The sequence below is a fragment of the Empidonax traillii genome, unplaced genomic scaffold (assembly GCF_003031625.1).
Source record: "Empidonax traillii isolate 1590-97213 ecotype Southwest subspecies unplaced genomic scaffold, ASM303162v1 scaffold597:size822913, whole genome shotgun sequence".
NCBI lineage: Eukaryota > Metazoa > Chordata > Aves > Passeriformes > Tyrannidae > Empidonax > Empidonax traillii.
This window is the reverse complement of record NW_020955790.1, coordinates 282,056-297,200: the sequence shown is the minus strand read 5'-3', so window position 1 is coordinate 297,200 and position 15,145 is coordinate 282,056. Positions and strand designations below refer to the sequence as shown.

General features: G+C 38.9%; 1 protein-coding gene across 2 annotated transcripts in view; it reads left to right on the top strand.

Annotated features, from left to right (window-relative positions):
* CAP2 (cyclase associated actin cytoskeleton regulatory protein 2) overlaps positions 1-15,145 on the top strand; it is a 66,519-nt gene that overhangs the window by 911 nt on the left and 50,463 nt on the right. The window contains exons 1-3 of one of the 2 annotated variants that reach the window (XM_027898458.1): positions 4,973-5,081; positions 10,941-11,065; positions 14,218-14,318. In XM_027898458.1, the coding sequence (XP_027754259.1) occupies positions 10,942-11,065; positions 14,218-14,318 (225 nt within the window). In that variant the 5' untranslated portion in view covers positions 4,973-5,081; position 10,941. Of the gene's footprint in view, positions 1-4,972; positions 5,082-10,940; positions 11,066-14,217; positions 14,319-15,145 lie in introns of those variants that run through there. The other variant, XM_027898457.1, reaches the window with a different exon arrangement.

Here is a 15,145-nt window from a genome sequence, read left to right as displayed (position 1 = left end):
TACGAAGGATACTTCAGATACAAGGCGGAGTTCAGAGTGGGCGGGAGGAAGGCAGAAATGAAGGGCCGTGAAGCCGAGATTCTGCATTTTGCAGGGGCTTGACATCTGAAGGAGAAATACCCCGGAGACACAGCCAGCACAAAGCCGAGGAGAACTTATGACCCCACCTAAAAATGTGCAGTCTGTCCTTTGTTTTGGGGGTTGTTGTAGATTTGTATCTTAGCATTACAGGATCAACAGTGAGGATTTTTATCAAGTAGAGTTCAGACTTCATAGTGTGCAGGAGCAATCTTAAAAACAAAGACCATCCAGGGAAGAAAGCTTTTTTTAATATGCCTTACCTAAATGTGTTTGTTTTGCAGTGATGGAAAAATGTTACCAGAAAAAAATCTACACAGAGGCCTGTCCATTAGGAAATAGTTGGAAGGGATGTGTTTAGCAGGGGGGCAGGGTGGGATAAAACGTCACATTTTTATCAAGTTATTTCTAAGCCAGGCAAAAGTGGCAATGCTTTATGGACTACCATGTTTCATTCCTCTGTGAAATTGTAATCAGAAAACTCGTACCACTTCAGAAATGTAACTTTAAAAATTACTTAAAATAGCAAAGTGGTAGATGAGTTAAAATTCAATATAGTACTCTCAAAGTAGGCCTTTTAAGACATGCCTGCGAGTCCTAATTTTTATGCAATTTTTGTCCTAGCATTTCTGTTTAATTACTTATTATGCAAATGATAATAAACTTTTTTCTGGTTCTATGCATTTGCAGCACAAGGATTTCATAACACCGGTTCTATTTTGAGCAAGTTTGCACAAGAACAAAGGCAATCCACCTATAACAAAGCCAGGCGCACACAACAATATGGTCTTTTTGGTCTTGGGCATAACAAAAACACTAGTCTTCAGAATACTGCTGTGATTGACTTGTGTCTTCCCCCTCGAATGCTGCTCATATGTGGAAGGTGGACAGGCACAACTCCAAATGTAATGAATAAAGTATATTTTCTCAATTAAATTAAAGTTGAGAGGATGTACATTGTTTACTATTACAGAGGAACTGACCTATGGCATGTTTTCATTATTCTTTTTCAGCTGTGGCTCTCACTTTAGTGGAGAAAAGGGTTAATTGGTATACCATAAGGAGCAAGAGTACTAAGATTACAAGTATTAAATCCCCTCCCTTCATTAGATTTTCTGAATCCACTATGTAATTTTTATTCACCATGCAAAATACATTGGGCACCCTAAGTTAGAAAAAAAAATTTTCAAAAGAATGAAAATTCCCCCAAGTCTAAAATTCATGGGAATTTGAATTAGCAGGTACTGGAAAAGGTGGTAAGAGTGCAGCAAGGAGGGTTGCAAACCAGACAGACAAATTGTATTCAGCTCTCAGGCTTGACACTGACTTGCAACAGTACCTGGAGCAAGTCAGATAATCTTTGCATGTTTCAATCTGTGGCCTGTCAGTAACAATGAAGTTGGGATCGGTTTGAACTCTAGAGAGAGAAATGGTGAACTGCCAGATTTGTTAAAGAATATTCTTTGTGGTTCTGTGTGGGTTTTAACATCATGTGCAACAGCAGCAAACTCAATAGCTGCAGTTGCTGCCTACTAGAACATCTGACTACATGAAAGAGAACATTCTTTACTTATCATGCTTATTGGGGCAAAATCAAAGAAACACCTACAATAAATCGGGCATACATTATTGCAGTTATTCAGACAGCTGTTTTGTTGTGAACTGGTTAAAAGATTTTGCTTGATGAAGCACACCTAATATATATAAATAATTTTAATTCCTTTCTCTGTAACTTCACGTGCATAATTTGCAATAGGGAGAACAACTGGGAACTTCTCATTTTCATGTTGTACAGATTCTGTTCCAGTTGCTCGCATATTTTTGAAAATCACATAATTTTGGTTAGATAAGATTTACTGACTCTTCAGATATTAAATGCTTTGAACTCTAAAGGCTCAGCTATTCTTCAGAATGTCACTGCTAAAACTGTGGCAGAATGGCAACACCTTTCCTAAGCAGTGTCCATTGAAGTGACAAAAGCATTTATGAGCACAGCTGCATCTATGGGAGAGATTATGCTGATTCAGATAGTTCGTCAAGATTATGGGATTTGGGGTTTCTTAAATCTCTGTGACCTTTGTCGCCATGTTAGCGAGGCTTTAGGGCATAGACACCCCCATAGTCCATACACATACTGCCCACCGTTGTCTTTATTTCACCTGTGCACAAAAGATATTCTGACTTCAAATTTCAGGGACTTCTTGTTACTGAAAAGGTCCCATTGAGACTACTTTCCTGAGTATATGCTAATGGAATTGCTCTGTCTGACCCACAATTTTTAAGAGAGCAGCAGGCTAAAGAAGTTGCTTGTAAAATCCAAAATACCAGTAGTAATATGCTTGGAATCAAATCAATACTTTTCTAGCATATATTTTAAAAAAACCCCACAAAACCCAGGAAAATACTCAATTACTTTTTTGAGTAGTGTCATATTTTTCCAAAAGGCGTGCTCAGATCCTATACATTAAAGCTATCTTTTGTATTAGTTTAAATATTTAATGAATTGTTTTTTTGAAGGAATGCAAATAATTATTTACATTTCTTTGTGTAATCTGTCATTGTTTAGAGAGAAGAAACAGCAGAATAATTCACCTAACAGCTCTAGATCCCCTAAAGCAACCATTATCAAAAAGGCTAACTTTACAGGTATGGGTCCAGTTTGATCTTTCTGGGTTTCACAAGGGAAAAATAGCCAAATATCTCAGATGCAGTAGATTGCATGGGTTATCATTAAAACTCAGGACGTCTAGGTGGTAACCAGGTTATAGCAGGAAATGGAAGGGTCTTTTTTAGTAGCAGGTGGCCCATTTCATCCTGAATCAGATGGAAAGGCACAACCCATTGGAATGCTAGCCGTATTGCAGAGTCAGTTGGATGGATTTTAAAATGGGAGTTGGGCAAAGGCCTTGAGGTTTTTTTGATCAATAAAGACCCCAACTGAGCTGCAGAGCAGAGGAATAGTCATGTGGCAGAAAGTTTGCTTGAGCCCTCCTGTTAGCTGCTATGCTGGAGGAAGGACTACACAGGTTGGAGGCTGAGCAGGGCAGCTATGATGAGCCTGAGACCATCAGATACAGAGTGCTGAGATCATAATTGCAGCAGGATGTTCTGGTAAGAGCAAGAACACCAGCTAAACTGGCTGAAATCAAGCCCAGCTATTCAGGCTTCAGCATAATATGGATATGCATGAGAAGTAGGGTGTGGAAGCATTGTGAAAGGCCACCAGCACAGCAAACAAACCCGTTACTAACCTTGGTACTGAAGTTCTAGTCTCCTAGAATTACTCAGAAGTAACTCCGTAGTTTGCACTTTTAGAGCTTGCAATACTGTTTGCTTAGTTGTCACTTCCTCCTTTGCTTTTTTCCTTTCACATCCCAGAAGCACTGGAACACTCCATAAGGGTTCATACTGCGTGGAACTTACCTCTTTGGAGAGTTCAAATTCAATTTGTTTGGAACCGTAGCATAAAGGGTCTTTCTGTTCGGTTATGATGAACTGAACTGAAGCACTTTAATAAAATCAATGCCTGCATGCAATATTTTCTTGGTTCAGCAAGACAGTCTGCTTACACACAGTAATTGGACTTGTGACAGGTAATTAAATGGCTTGTAAGGCCTTTAGGATACTTGATTACATGAAGAGCCCCCACACTAATACGTAGTAAATGAGGTAGCTAAGAACAGTGCATTTCTGTTGATTGGAGAGATACTAAAACTCTTACAGTTCATTGGAGGGAGAGAAGAAAATAAAATAAAACCAAGACAAAAGACTATGAGCGGTGGTGACATGAAAAGGGAGCACAAAAAGAATAGGAGAATGTACTTAGAAACTGGGTTGCCTTGGTTATTTTAAGTCAATCATGCTTATACAGACTGTCAAGTCTTGACTGCTTCAGCATATCATTAAATAATGAACTCATTCTTTGTGATCACAAAATTGATGACAGTCAAAATTATTCAGCAAGGAATGGAAGCTCTTTGCAGAACTTATGTATAATTAGAAAGTGAACTGATATTCCAGGAGATACTAAGCACATACATAAACACATGGCATATTTTAAAGAATTCATATTAAATTATCAGAGGCCTAACCACAGTCCGTGCTATTATTACACTGACTTGTAGACACACAGCTTGATGTCTGCAGTTGCTCACCCATAATTATGGGACTGAACTGGATGTGATGAGAACTAAAATGCATCAACAGTCTTAGGGGTACTCGTCAAAATAGAGATTGTTTTTTAAAGCAGTTTTGTAATTTTTTTTAAGCTGTGGGATACAAAAATGCCTTTACTCCTTTCCTGCATGTTTTTGTGAACAGCAGCCTGGTCACTAGGAGAGGGAGAGAAGCAGAGTGCAAACAGAAATGTATGCTTGGTGGTACCAGCAGCATAAAGCCAGAAAAAGGAAAAAAACTTGGGTTAAATGGAAGAGGTTCCTCTTCTACATAAAGAGGTTTTTTTGCTTATAAGAAATAGTGCTTGAAAAACACAGAGGTTATGCCAAAGAAAGAAGTCCACAGACAAGGTAATTGAGGTAACACACTGTTATGCACAGCAATAAGGGACTCATTCATAGCATATCAGTGGCTTAACACACGTTGAGCTATAGAGAGAAATACTTTATGATGAGTATACTAGAGCCAGGCAAGGCTTCAAACCAAAACAGCCCATCCATCCACAAAAAGCCTTTTTGTCTTTTTGCTATCCCAGATAAAACCCTCGTCCGTTCAAACACAAAAGTCCAATGTATTTTAACTGGGTTTTTTTAAAAAAAAGATTTTTTTTTTCTCTATACTTAAAAGTACATTGCTTCCAAGTGAGCTTGTAGCAGATCTAGGGGCTAAACAACAAAAAAGGCTCTAATTTGAAACCCAAATCATTCTCCTCACACAGGGCTTTACAGAGAGGTCCTCTGGTTTAATCCACTTGGACATCAGTGGACAGAAGCCTGTTTACATTCCTCCCATACAGCTAATGTGAGACAAAACACAAACCATACAAGGTAATGTTCCTATTGGTCTACCAACACATACTTTCTTCTAACCAGTGCTCCCTTTTCGTTCTCCACCCAGAATCTTTTATGGTAGTAACCCAAATATCTTCAGGTGCTCCTCCTTACTTCTCAGCCTGTACAAAGCTGCTTCCGAGCTCTGCCTGGGAATGAGCAATTCCAGCAGCCCCAGGCCAGTGTGTTTTCATTCTCTGAACCGGTATGGGGTGCAGCAGGAATTTGAGTCTCTTGCCAAAGGTGGCAAAAAGACTCCCTGCTCAACACAGGCTTGGAGTTGGTACATGTTTGAATGATGGTATAGGAAAGCCAGCAATTACAACCCCAGGCTGCCTGTGCTTTTTTTGAGAAATGAAGAAAAGATACTTTTGTAAGTTGGGGAGATGCTCAGGAACATGTATGCATTTCCACTCCCTTGATGTATGTTGACATATATGGTACAGAAGAACTCTCAGAGGACACTGTGCTTTGGATCTATAAAATGTTCATGACTGACTCTCTGATAGCACCAGCTGGCAGTATGGGTTTCTGCGTATTTCATTTCAGATCTCAGTAACAATTTATTAAAAGACTTAATAGAGAAAGCACATGTACAGGCTGCTGTACTTCCAATAACACTGTGATTTTCCAAATGGTGTAGGAATGGTAGATACAATTGAAATGCCACATGAAATGCTGGCTATGTTCTGTTTTAGGCATCTGCCCTTTTTTGACATAGAGAGGAGAATCAAATCTGACTTCTAGCATCTCAGATGATGAGCAGGAATGAGACCTGGCGTAATTTTTCAGGTGCTAGATGGATTTGAAAGAACCTGTATCAAGGGAGAAAAAGCTCCCAAATAAATTAAGAAGTAATTTCTTTTTCCTTCAAATTAAAGGAGTCCTAGGAAGTAAAACAAACTGTGAAGCTATCTCTTGCTGATGTTTGTCAGAGTAATATCATACTTTACAAGGCGGCACCATTCCTCTGTTCCAAACCACCATTTTTACATGCCTGATAAGTCATCATGTGTTTATTTTTCCCCTTATGCTACTATACTGCTTTTCCCTGTGCGCTCATTACATCTTGTTTCTTCTTGAGATAGAGCAATATGGTCCTCCATCATAAGTCACATAGAATGGTAACAGGAATAATACCTGTGTGTTTTGATTTACAGTTTGACTGCTGTTTGGGATCAGTATGTTAGAGAATTTCGGTCTGCAGCCAAGTTTTTTCCCCTTGATAATAGATAAATTGTGCTTTGAGACAGCTGGGGAGAGAAGCAGTGATCTCCCAAGGCCTGTCTGTAGAAAGAAATCTGCTTTTTGGGCTTCAATATGCTTTCTTCTACCTGTTTTGGCTTTACTTCTTTTGGGGAAGAAATGACAGATGGTACTATTATCACATGCCTTTAGCACTCCCAGAAAAGATATCATTAGCAGTAAACAGAGCAGAGCTGTGGATCCTCTGTCTTAATTTTTGTGCACAAGAGACAGTTAACAATGTCAAAGTTTAAATGATTTGTCAGTAGATGTGTGTTAACACCTTTCCTGGCTCTTAGGTGACCTTATTTTCAGTGAAGGATAGTGTATTTCTCCACCAAGAGAGCAGTTGGATACATGGGAGTTGAAGCATTTTTAACTCTTTATAGGTGGTCAGCATCAAATGCAGGAAAAGATATATATGATTAACCCTGATAATCAACTTCAAGATCGAAACTTTAATTAAAATACTAGTAGAGGTGAGATAGAGAATCTGTCTTGATGTAAAAATGTGCTTTATGGGAGTGTGTGCATCCCACAGACATATTTATATCCTCTTTATTTTCATTAACATGCCAAGATTTTATTTGACACTGTGAGTAGACCAGTCTCATTATTTATTTATAATATGAGCTCTGATGCTATATCACACAAACAGTATCTTCAGAGTCAAGCTGTACCATTTGTGTTCTGACTCCTCCTGAGCTGCGGCTTTGTGGTATCTGTTTGACCGCGCAGAGCGGAATAAGTAATTGGGCGAACAGCTGAATATAGGCCAAGAAAATGCTGAAGGTTGTTGTAATATGGACCAAATACATGAATCCCTAAATATAGACAAAGATGTCAATGTTTAGATTGAGAATGGATGAAGAGAGTTTTCCTGCTTTTGCTCAGTGGAGTCTTTGCTCCAGAACAGGAGCGTTAATTTCCGTGTTGTTTTTAAGATAGATGCCTAGGCAGTTGATGATAAAGCAAGATGTAAATGTGAGGTTATTGTATGTACAACTGATTTGCTCTTTTAGTGTTATATACGGTAATCACTGAAGTGTACTTGCACTTTATTCATACATAACAGGGATACCTGTGTGTATTCTTACGTTCATGCATATAAGTATAGATGCAAATAGCGTGTACTCATGAATATAAAAGTACACAGATAAAGAGGCACACTGTAAACATGATAATTGAGTTATTAAGTGTAACATTCTGTATAAAAACAATAGAAACTTGGCATCCCTAATTTTAGGGTAAAAATAGTTTCTACTTCTGTTTTAAAAGACCATAACACTATATTATTCTGTGATTGCCTCACTGGTGATACCTGTTTTTGGAAGAACATGTGGTAGTTCTGACTCTGAGATTAGCTCCGTTGGTTAGGCATGGTGCTATTAATATCAAGGTTGAAGGTTCAATCCCAGTATGGGCCATTTGCTTAAGAGCTGGACTTGATGATCCTTGTGGGTCCCTTCCAGCTCATAATATTCTGTGATTCTCCAGCTAATGGGAATAGAATAAAGCTGTGAAGAATATAGTGAGCAAAAGACTGTTGCAGCGGGAAAGTGTTGCATACAGATGTCCATAGGGTTATTGAACTGGGTTATTCCCCTGATCTTCTGACACTGTAATGTGTTTTCTTAGCATCTTACAGAGGGAAGTTTGTTGGGTAGAACATAACAAATCTGCTCATTTGTGATATTCCTCAGACCTCCAGGCGCGTGCAGTCAAACATCTTGAGTTTGTTAGCAAACAATGGGGTTCTTCCACAGGCAAAACCAGGCTAAATAGGCCAAAAAGTAACAGGTCTGCCATAGAATTATTTATATTATTTTAGTGAAATATGGAGACATCATCAAGGAACATTTTAAGGCAGATTAAAAAAAAAAAAACAACCTACCCGACTGTATCTTCAAATACAGACAAACAAGAACTGTACTGGAAATGTATTTTAACGTACTGATTAAATGAGTTGACTCTTAGTATGCTATGTTAGACTACCCTGACTTTAGACTGGTTGAAAACATAACTTTTGAAAGAGACACCATTTTAGGCTTTTATGTAGCAGGGTAAAATGTGAAAAGAATGTGTTCATAATATTTTTGAGGATTAACAGTGCTTTGTTTTAAGAAAAGGTGTAATATTCTCATGAAAGTTTGAACATTACAGAAGCTCCCCTGATATATTCATCTCATTCATGCCAAGATTTTTTACCCTTACAAAAAATTACGCTTTTGTTATTTGTTTGTTTGTCTTTTTTTTTTAACGAATTGATTTTTCAAACAGAGTAGCATACATTTTCAGTATAAAGAAAGAACACTGCCAGCAGGTCAAGGGAGGTGATCCTGCCCCTCTCCTCAGCCCTTGTGAGGCTGCACCTGGAGTTCTGTGTCCAGTTCTGGGCTCCTCCCAACAAGAGATACCTGAAGCTACTGAAACAGGTACAGCTGAGGGCCATAAAGATGATTAAGGGACTGGAGCATCTCTCTTATGAGGAAAGGCTGAGGGAGCTGGGCCTGTTCAGCCTTGAGAAGAGGTGACTGAGAGGGGACCTCGTCAGTGTCTAGGAGTATCTGAAGGGAAGGTGCCAAGAGGATGGACCCAGGCTTTCCACGTGGTGCCAGGTGATAGGACAAGAAGCAACAGGCAGAAACTGATGCACAGGAAGTTCCACCTGAACGTGAGGAAGAACTTCTTTACTGTGTGAGTGACCATACAATGGAACAGATCACCCAGAGAGGTTGTGTAGTCTCCCTCACTGGGGATATTCAAGGACTATCTGGACACAATCCTGTGCCATGTGCTTTAGAATGACCCTGCCTGAGCAGGGAGCTTGGACCACATGACTCACTGTGGTCCTTTCCAACCTGGCCCATTCTGTGGTAAGCAAAGAGAGCCCCTCTAAATTTTGGCAGTGTTTGTATGCACGCCAGTGTCTAGTCTGGTGTCATCCTCTTTTGGAGTTTTGTTTTTTTAAATTTCATTTAAATAGGAAAAACCCATAAATTTCAAACAAAATTCTCATGAGGAGAGTTCTCCCAAGGGTTTCTCGCTGTAAAATCTCCTGCTTCACTTTTAGGTCAAACCTCATTATATTTATAGGGTAAAGTCTGAAAGTCCTGCCTTGTTTGACAGGCAGCATGACTCAGCACAAGTAACTAATCTTCCACACTTACATTTTAAAAATAAAATTTTTTTTTTATTATTATTAATAATTATTAATACTCTTTTGTAAGTAAAACCATTTCTTTCCATGCTGTGTTACTTTTTAACTGTAACATTTAGGCATTCTCCACTGGCTCTGGGTACACTGTTGCAGCAATGTTTGTTTCGGTTGCTAAGTGTTTCATAGTGTTGCAGATTATTGGAATCTAGTATTATGCTTTAATATCTTAAAAATAATAGCACTTTTAGCAGGCTATTCTTTAGGAACTGATACACTAACACATATATTCCCGGGTATGCCAAAGCTTTCTAGTCTACAAGCCAAACAGGAATCAGCCACAAGGCAGTGGTCCCAGAGAGCCTCTGACTACCTGCTTGCCCCAGCTGGGGTTGCAGGTTCTGCTGCTGCTCCTGCTTCTGCACACCCCAGTACTGGGCAGGGGATGCAGCCTAGTGTGGGAGCTGGCCTGGAACTGTTCTCAAGGATCACATTAATGAGCCATGGATCAAACACCCCACCACCACCACCACTGAATGTCACTTAGCAGAATCAAACACAACTCAAAGTGAGGAACATGTGCATTAAACTTGCTAATAAAACTCATTCTCACTCTGGATTGAGAGACATTTTTCCATGAGAGACTGGCCAGTATTCAAAAATGTCAATGCCTACACTGCTTCACATGTAAGAGAGCAGATAACCACACTGTGGGGAAAGAAACAATGTGTGAGTTGTTAAAAATTTAACCTAATTTTTATTTAATTTTAAATCAAAAGCACTGTAGCAGTACTGCACAAGCAGACCTCTGGATTTTTTTTCCTTTCCAAAGGTTAATTAGTGCTTGATTTAAAAAGCTTGGGAAACACTGATTCATATACTTTTTTAAGAAAAAAAGTGATGATAAATCTTACCAGAAGAATAAAGAGAAGACCTTCTTAGATTCTTGCGTAGTCTTCAGTCAAGTGGCTGAGGCTGACTGCAAAGTATGAAAGAGTGAGACATATTTCAAAACGTACCTTTTTAAAAATCCGGGAGTATACATTTAAAGTCTTACTTTCTGTCAAGTATTAATTGGGTCTGTACTTTTTGCCTCTATAAATGGCTGATGCAAATCATTGTAGACATAACTTTTAACCAGTTACTTCTGTAACTGTTTCAGTCGTCTCAATATACGACTGGGAGCACACACATACATTTGTCACAAATTGCCCACATGCAGACTTTCCCAAGCTACACTAGCAATGGTTTGAATCTGCTGTTTACAGTGAAAAACTTGAGCTCAGTTTTGGTCATATTCTCTGTTGACAAAGAAGCAAGGTACCCTATGTCAGCTTCTTCACTGCATAGAAGTTTGTAAAAGAAAAAGCCAGAGGTGAACAGAACTGTAGCATGAAGCATGGACTTTACTTACAGGGGTCCAACACTGTTTCTGTCCTTTTTGTTTTTTTCAGAATGGCAGAGACTCATGGTTTGATGGAGAGATTGGAGAAAGCAGTGACTCGACTCGAATCATTATTTTCAGGTTCACATAGTTCTGGTGGAATGGAGTGTGACGGCATCAATGGAGTCAATGGAAGTAAGTCTGGTTTTTTTGAAGTACCATCTCTCTGTTATTTAAAAATTGCAAGCAGTGCATGTGTTTGTCTTCTAAGAGGGAGTGCAATCCCACCCATTACAAATTCTGTGTCAAAATAAAGTAATATTTTTTAAAATTAATTTAGAAATATTACAAGTCAAGCTTAGTTGTACACATAATTCTAAGTTAATATACCCTAGAGAATTCAAGATTTGACTGTTTCTGAAATATACTGTCCATATCTCAAGCTTTATCACTCTTTCCGTCTTAACATTTATATTGTTGTAAATAACTCACCAGATGAAGATGTCTGCTTGAGCCCAATTAGCAGAAGGAATGAAACATCCCCAAAATTTACAGCAGAAATATTTCTGTAGAGGTCACCAATATAAACACTGTGTTTATTTGTCAGCTCTCTCTGAATTTCAAAGTGCAGACCCACTTCATTTAATTATTTAATACCCTTAATCAAATATGAATTTGTTCATAAGCTCACTAAGGACTGCTACACATCCATGGCCTTATGTTGCTGTCTCTTGAGCCCTCTTTTCTCAAGTGGATCTCCAAACCACTACAGTGGAGAATATACAAAAAAAAGTCTGTTTATTCACATCATATCACCAAATCATATTTTTTCACTCCTTAATTTTTTGTTGTTTCTGAAGTTTATAGGGTAAATAACCCTATAAACATGGCAGCTCCAAATTTGATTGAATAGAGGTGCCCTTTCCTTTCTCGAGAGCTTGTTTTTTCATCCAGAACCCCAACATATATCTCCTTATTAGCTCCATGTCCTTTGCTTTCTGTATTCCTTGGCCCTTTCCTGCATTCTCCCTAGAAGAGTATTGCAGAACCGGGTCTGCTTTCAGAACAGGAGATAACTCGCCACGTGAGGTACTTACCATGAAAACTGTTTATATTCTTGACCTAAGCTAAGAGCTCAGTCAGGTGAAAAGATTTATTCCCCAGGGAAGCAGAGCCTTAGCATCCCAACAGATCCCTAGAAGATACCAGCTGACAAACCTTGTTGGAGTGAGATTATAAAACACACCCACTGGGAGACTGCAGTAAGAAGCTGAGATGAGCAGCACCATGGGGCGCTTGCCAGCCTGCACCACATCTCGAGGCAGAGCTGTCTCACACGGCGACTCAGCAATTAGGTTTTGCTTGTACAGTTAGGAAAGTCTTCAGCTTCAGTGTGACTGATACGCCTACAGTGCCATGAACACTGTTCTGGATGCCTGTGTTACTGTGCCTCTGCAGAGGTTCACGTGCCCTCCACAGTCGCTACAGAGTGAACAGTGTTACAGTTCTCTTTTCTTTTTCTCCGTTAAAACTGACACTCAGCCAGAGCATGACCTTTTTTGAATCTTTTTAAATCCTTTTTTAAATGGAGATGTATTGCTTTCTTCTACCATGCTCCCTCCCCTAAAAGAACAATCCATAATTACAATTATTTAAAAAGAAAAACAACAACTTGACTTTTCAGTTAATGTGTTTTCAGAAACAACAAAATAACGAGGAGGATGGGAGACCTGTACCCTTACTGTTTTCCTAAATGGCATTACAACAGCAGGATTGCAAATAAATCATTCAATTGCTCTTCACAGCCCACAGCAAATTCTAGTTAATGCTCCTGAGAGTTAACTGTATTGAATAGTAAAAAATAGCATGGTTGCTTTCTAGTTTTACATAGGACAATTGCATAGGACATGTGGTGAACTGCTATGTAAAACTCTGCTCTAAAGTAAAAGGTTACAATGATTCTTTTGGAAACATGCACAGATTTTGACAAAGAACATAAATGGGCTTTGGGAAGCATCTTCAGCTCTAAAACCTTTTGTGCACTGGGTCATTTGAGGGGTTTACACACAAACACTTAATATGGAAGAAAGCCCAGAAATTCCTAGAATTATAGGTGAATGACATCAAGAGAACAAAAGGAGCCTTGAAATTCCACCTAGCTAAGTAGATTTTCTTTTTCACACAGACCACTGCAAACTCCAGTTGCCAGAGCCTGTCTTTTTTTCTGTCAAGGAGACAGATGACTCTTGTGGAATAAAGGGGGCTTTCAAAGATTATGAATTTGGACACAATTGTCATATAGTGCCAGAAGGTTAAAGCAGATTTTTTGAGGAAAGCCTGGTGCCTCTTCAGAGCAATCTTCAGGCTTCATTAATGAGGGAGAGAGGTTGGGAACAATTTTAACCTTGGTCTCTCAGATCCTACATATGCCATAAATTCACCTGTGTGTCACTCATGCTGTATCTGGCAAAGGTTCTGAGGCATAGACAAGACATGAGGATATGTCAGGGAGTAAAGGGAGGGCTGGGAGGCATCCAAGGAAAGATTATTTTTGCTATCTCAACAGGTACATAGAGCCACATAGAAACTAGGTGCACAAGAAATTGAGCCTCATCTGCATTTTCTGATTGTACATTTTATCAGGAAACTGCTCCGTATATCATACAGAAAACAGCAGGTTTATTCCTGTAATGTTAGAGTGTATAACATATATGTAGTCAATGAGATATATCATCTAGAGGACTTGTTTGAGCTTTCTTTATCCAGTGACAGTTTTGTGAGGTGAGGTGAGATGACAAAATAGGAGGTTACAAAGCTGCATCTCACTGCACAAATCTACTGTCAACCCATTCTAAAGACTCTCTTACTGTAAATGGAATTGGTTGCTATTCAAAGCCACCAAACAATACAAAGACCTTCAGGAATGGGTGGGTAGTATAAAAATAGTTGTTGAGTACAGTGCAGATTTATTTCAGGGGATAATACTTGGTCAAAGTACAACAGGAGAATTTTGTTAAGACAATCATACTTCTCAGGTCACTAGGCCTTTGAAGGGACAAGAGGTGTTTATTTTAGCACCTGTCATTTTAAGACAAACACTGTATTGTACACAGTAAATTCTCTTCTTGTTTCTATTCAAGTTCTACCAAGAGCAGGATTTTTTTTTGTTTGTTTTCTAGCTAGGACAAAAAATAATTATACATCTGTTTTCACTGACTTCACAAATCAGAAATGAAGTTACAGCAATCTCCTCTGTTTCTATGGTATATCTCCTCCATCTGTTACACAGGAGTGTCCTATGCATTATGTACTTTATGAAACCATTATAATAGAATGCTCTTTTGTAGGCATAGCACCGTATGTTGAAGCCTTTGATAGGCTGCTGAATGGGAGTGTTGCGGAGTTTCTAAGGTACAGCAAGATTCTTGAAGGTGACGTGAAGACACACGTGAGTATTTACTCAGATTTTCTTCCAGTGATAGAAGTGTACAAGTCTTGCCATCTGTGTGATCGACCTTGATTGCTGAGTAGAGGAGAATCTTAATAGCAGAATTAACTCGGAATTATTAATTCTTCTAGTAGCAATAGCCTGGCATAGCCAACCACTGAGTACAGATGGTTCAGGAAGGACGAAAGGTTGTGTGGATTCATAAGAAGAGATTGCTTGCCTTTTACAGCACCAAAGGTTGAAGACCATAGTATGCAAAATATATAAATATTCTCAGTCACAAGTAATTTGAATTGTCACATTGGCTGCTAAGCTCCTTGCATGACAGGGACACAACTGAGAACGTGTGTAAGCAAATGAGTAGCAAACACTAGGTGAGCCCAAGCAATGGTAACTTCCTGTGGTCGTTTGCTAGTAATGTGTTTCGTCATTCCAGTTGAAGGAGAGATTTTGTTCTTTTGATTGTTTGTTCTCATTACTTACATCTCTTCCTTTTGGAACCACATAGCAAACTAAAAAATTAGCATGTCAGCCATTTAAATGACCCTCTTTTTACTACATATGTTACAGTAAGGAAGTACTATGCTGTCATTTTCATGATGAAAATACTTTCCAACTTTATGAACTTCTTGTGATCAGAACTTGTGCTTTTCATTTTATTTTTTAAGCTGGTCTTCTCTAAAACTGGTGGTGATAGAATGACAAGGAGCGGACTCATCTTACAAACAGCTTGCCAATATAGATTTTGGAAAAAAAAAACCCTACCCCACACACAAAAGAGCCAGCGTCAGTTTGACCTGAATCTGAAGGAGTGTGAAACTTTTGAC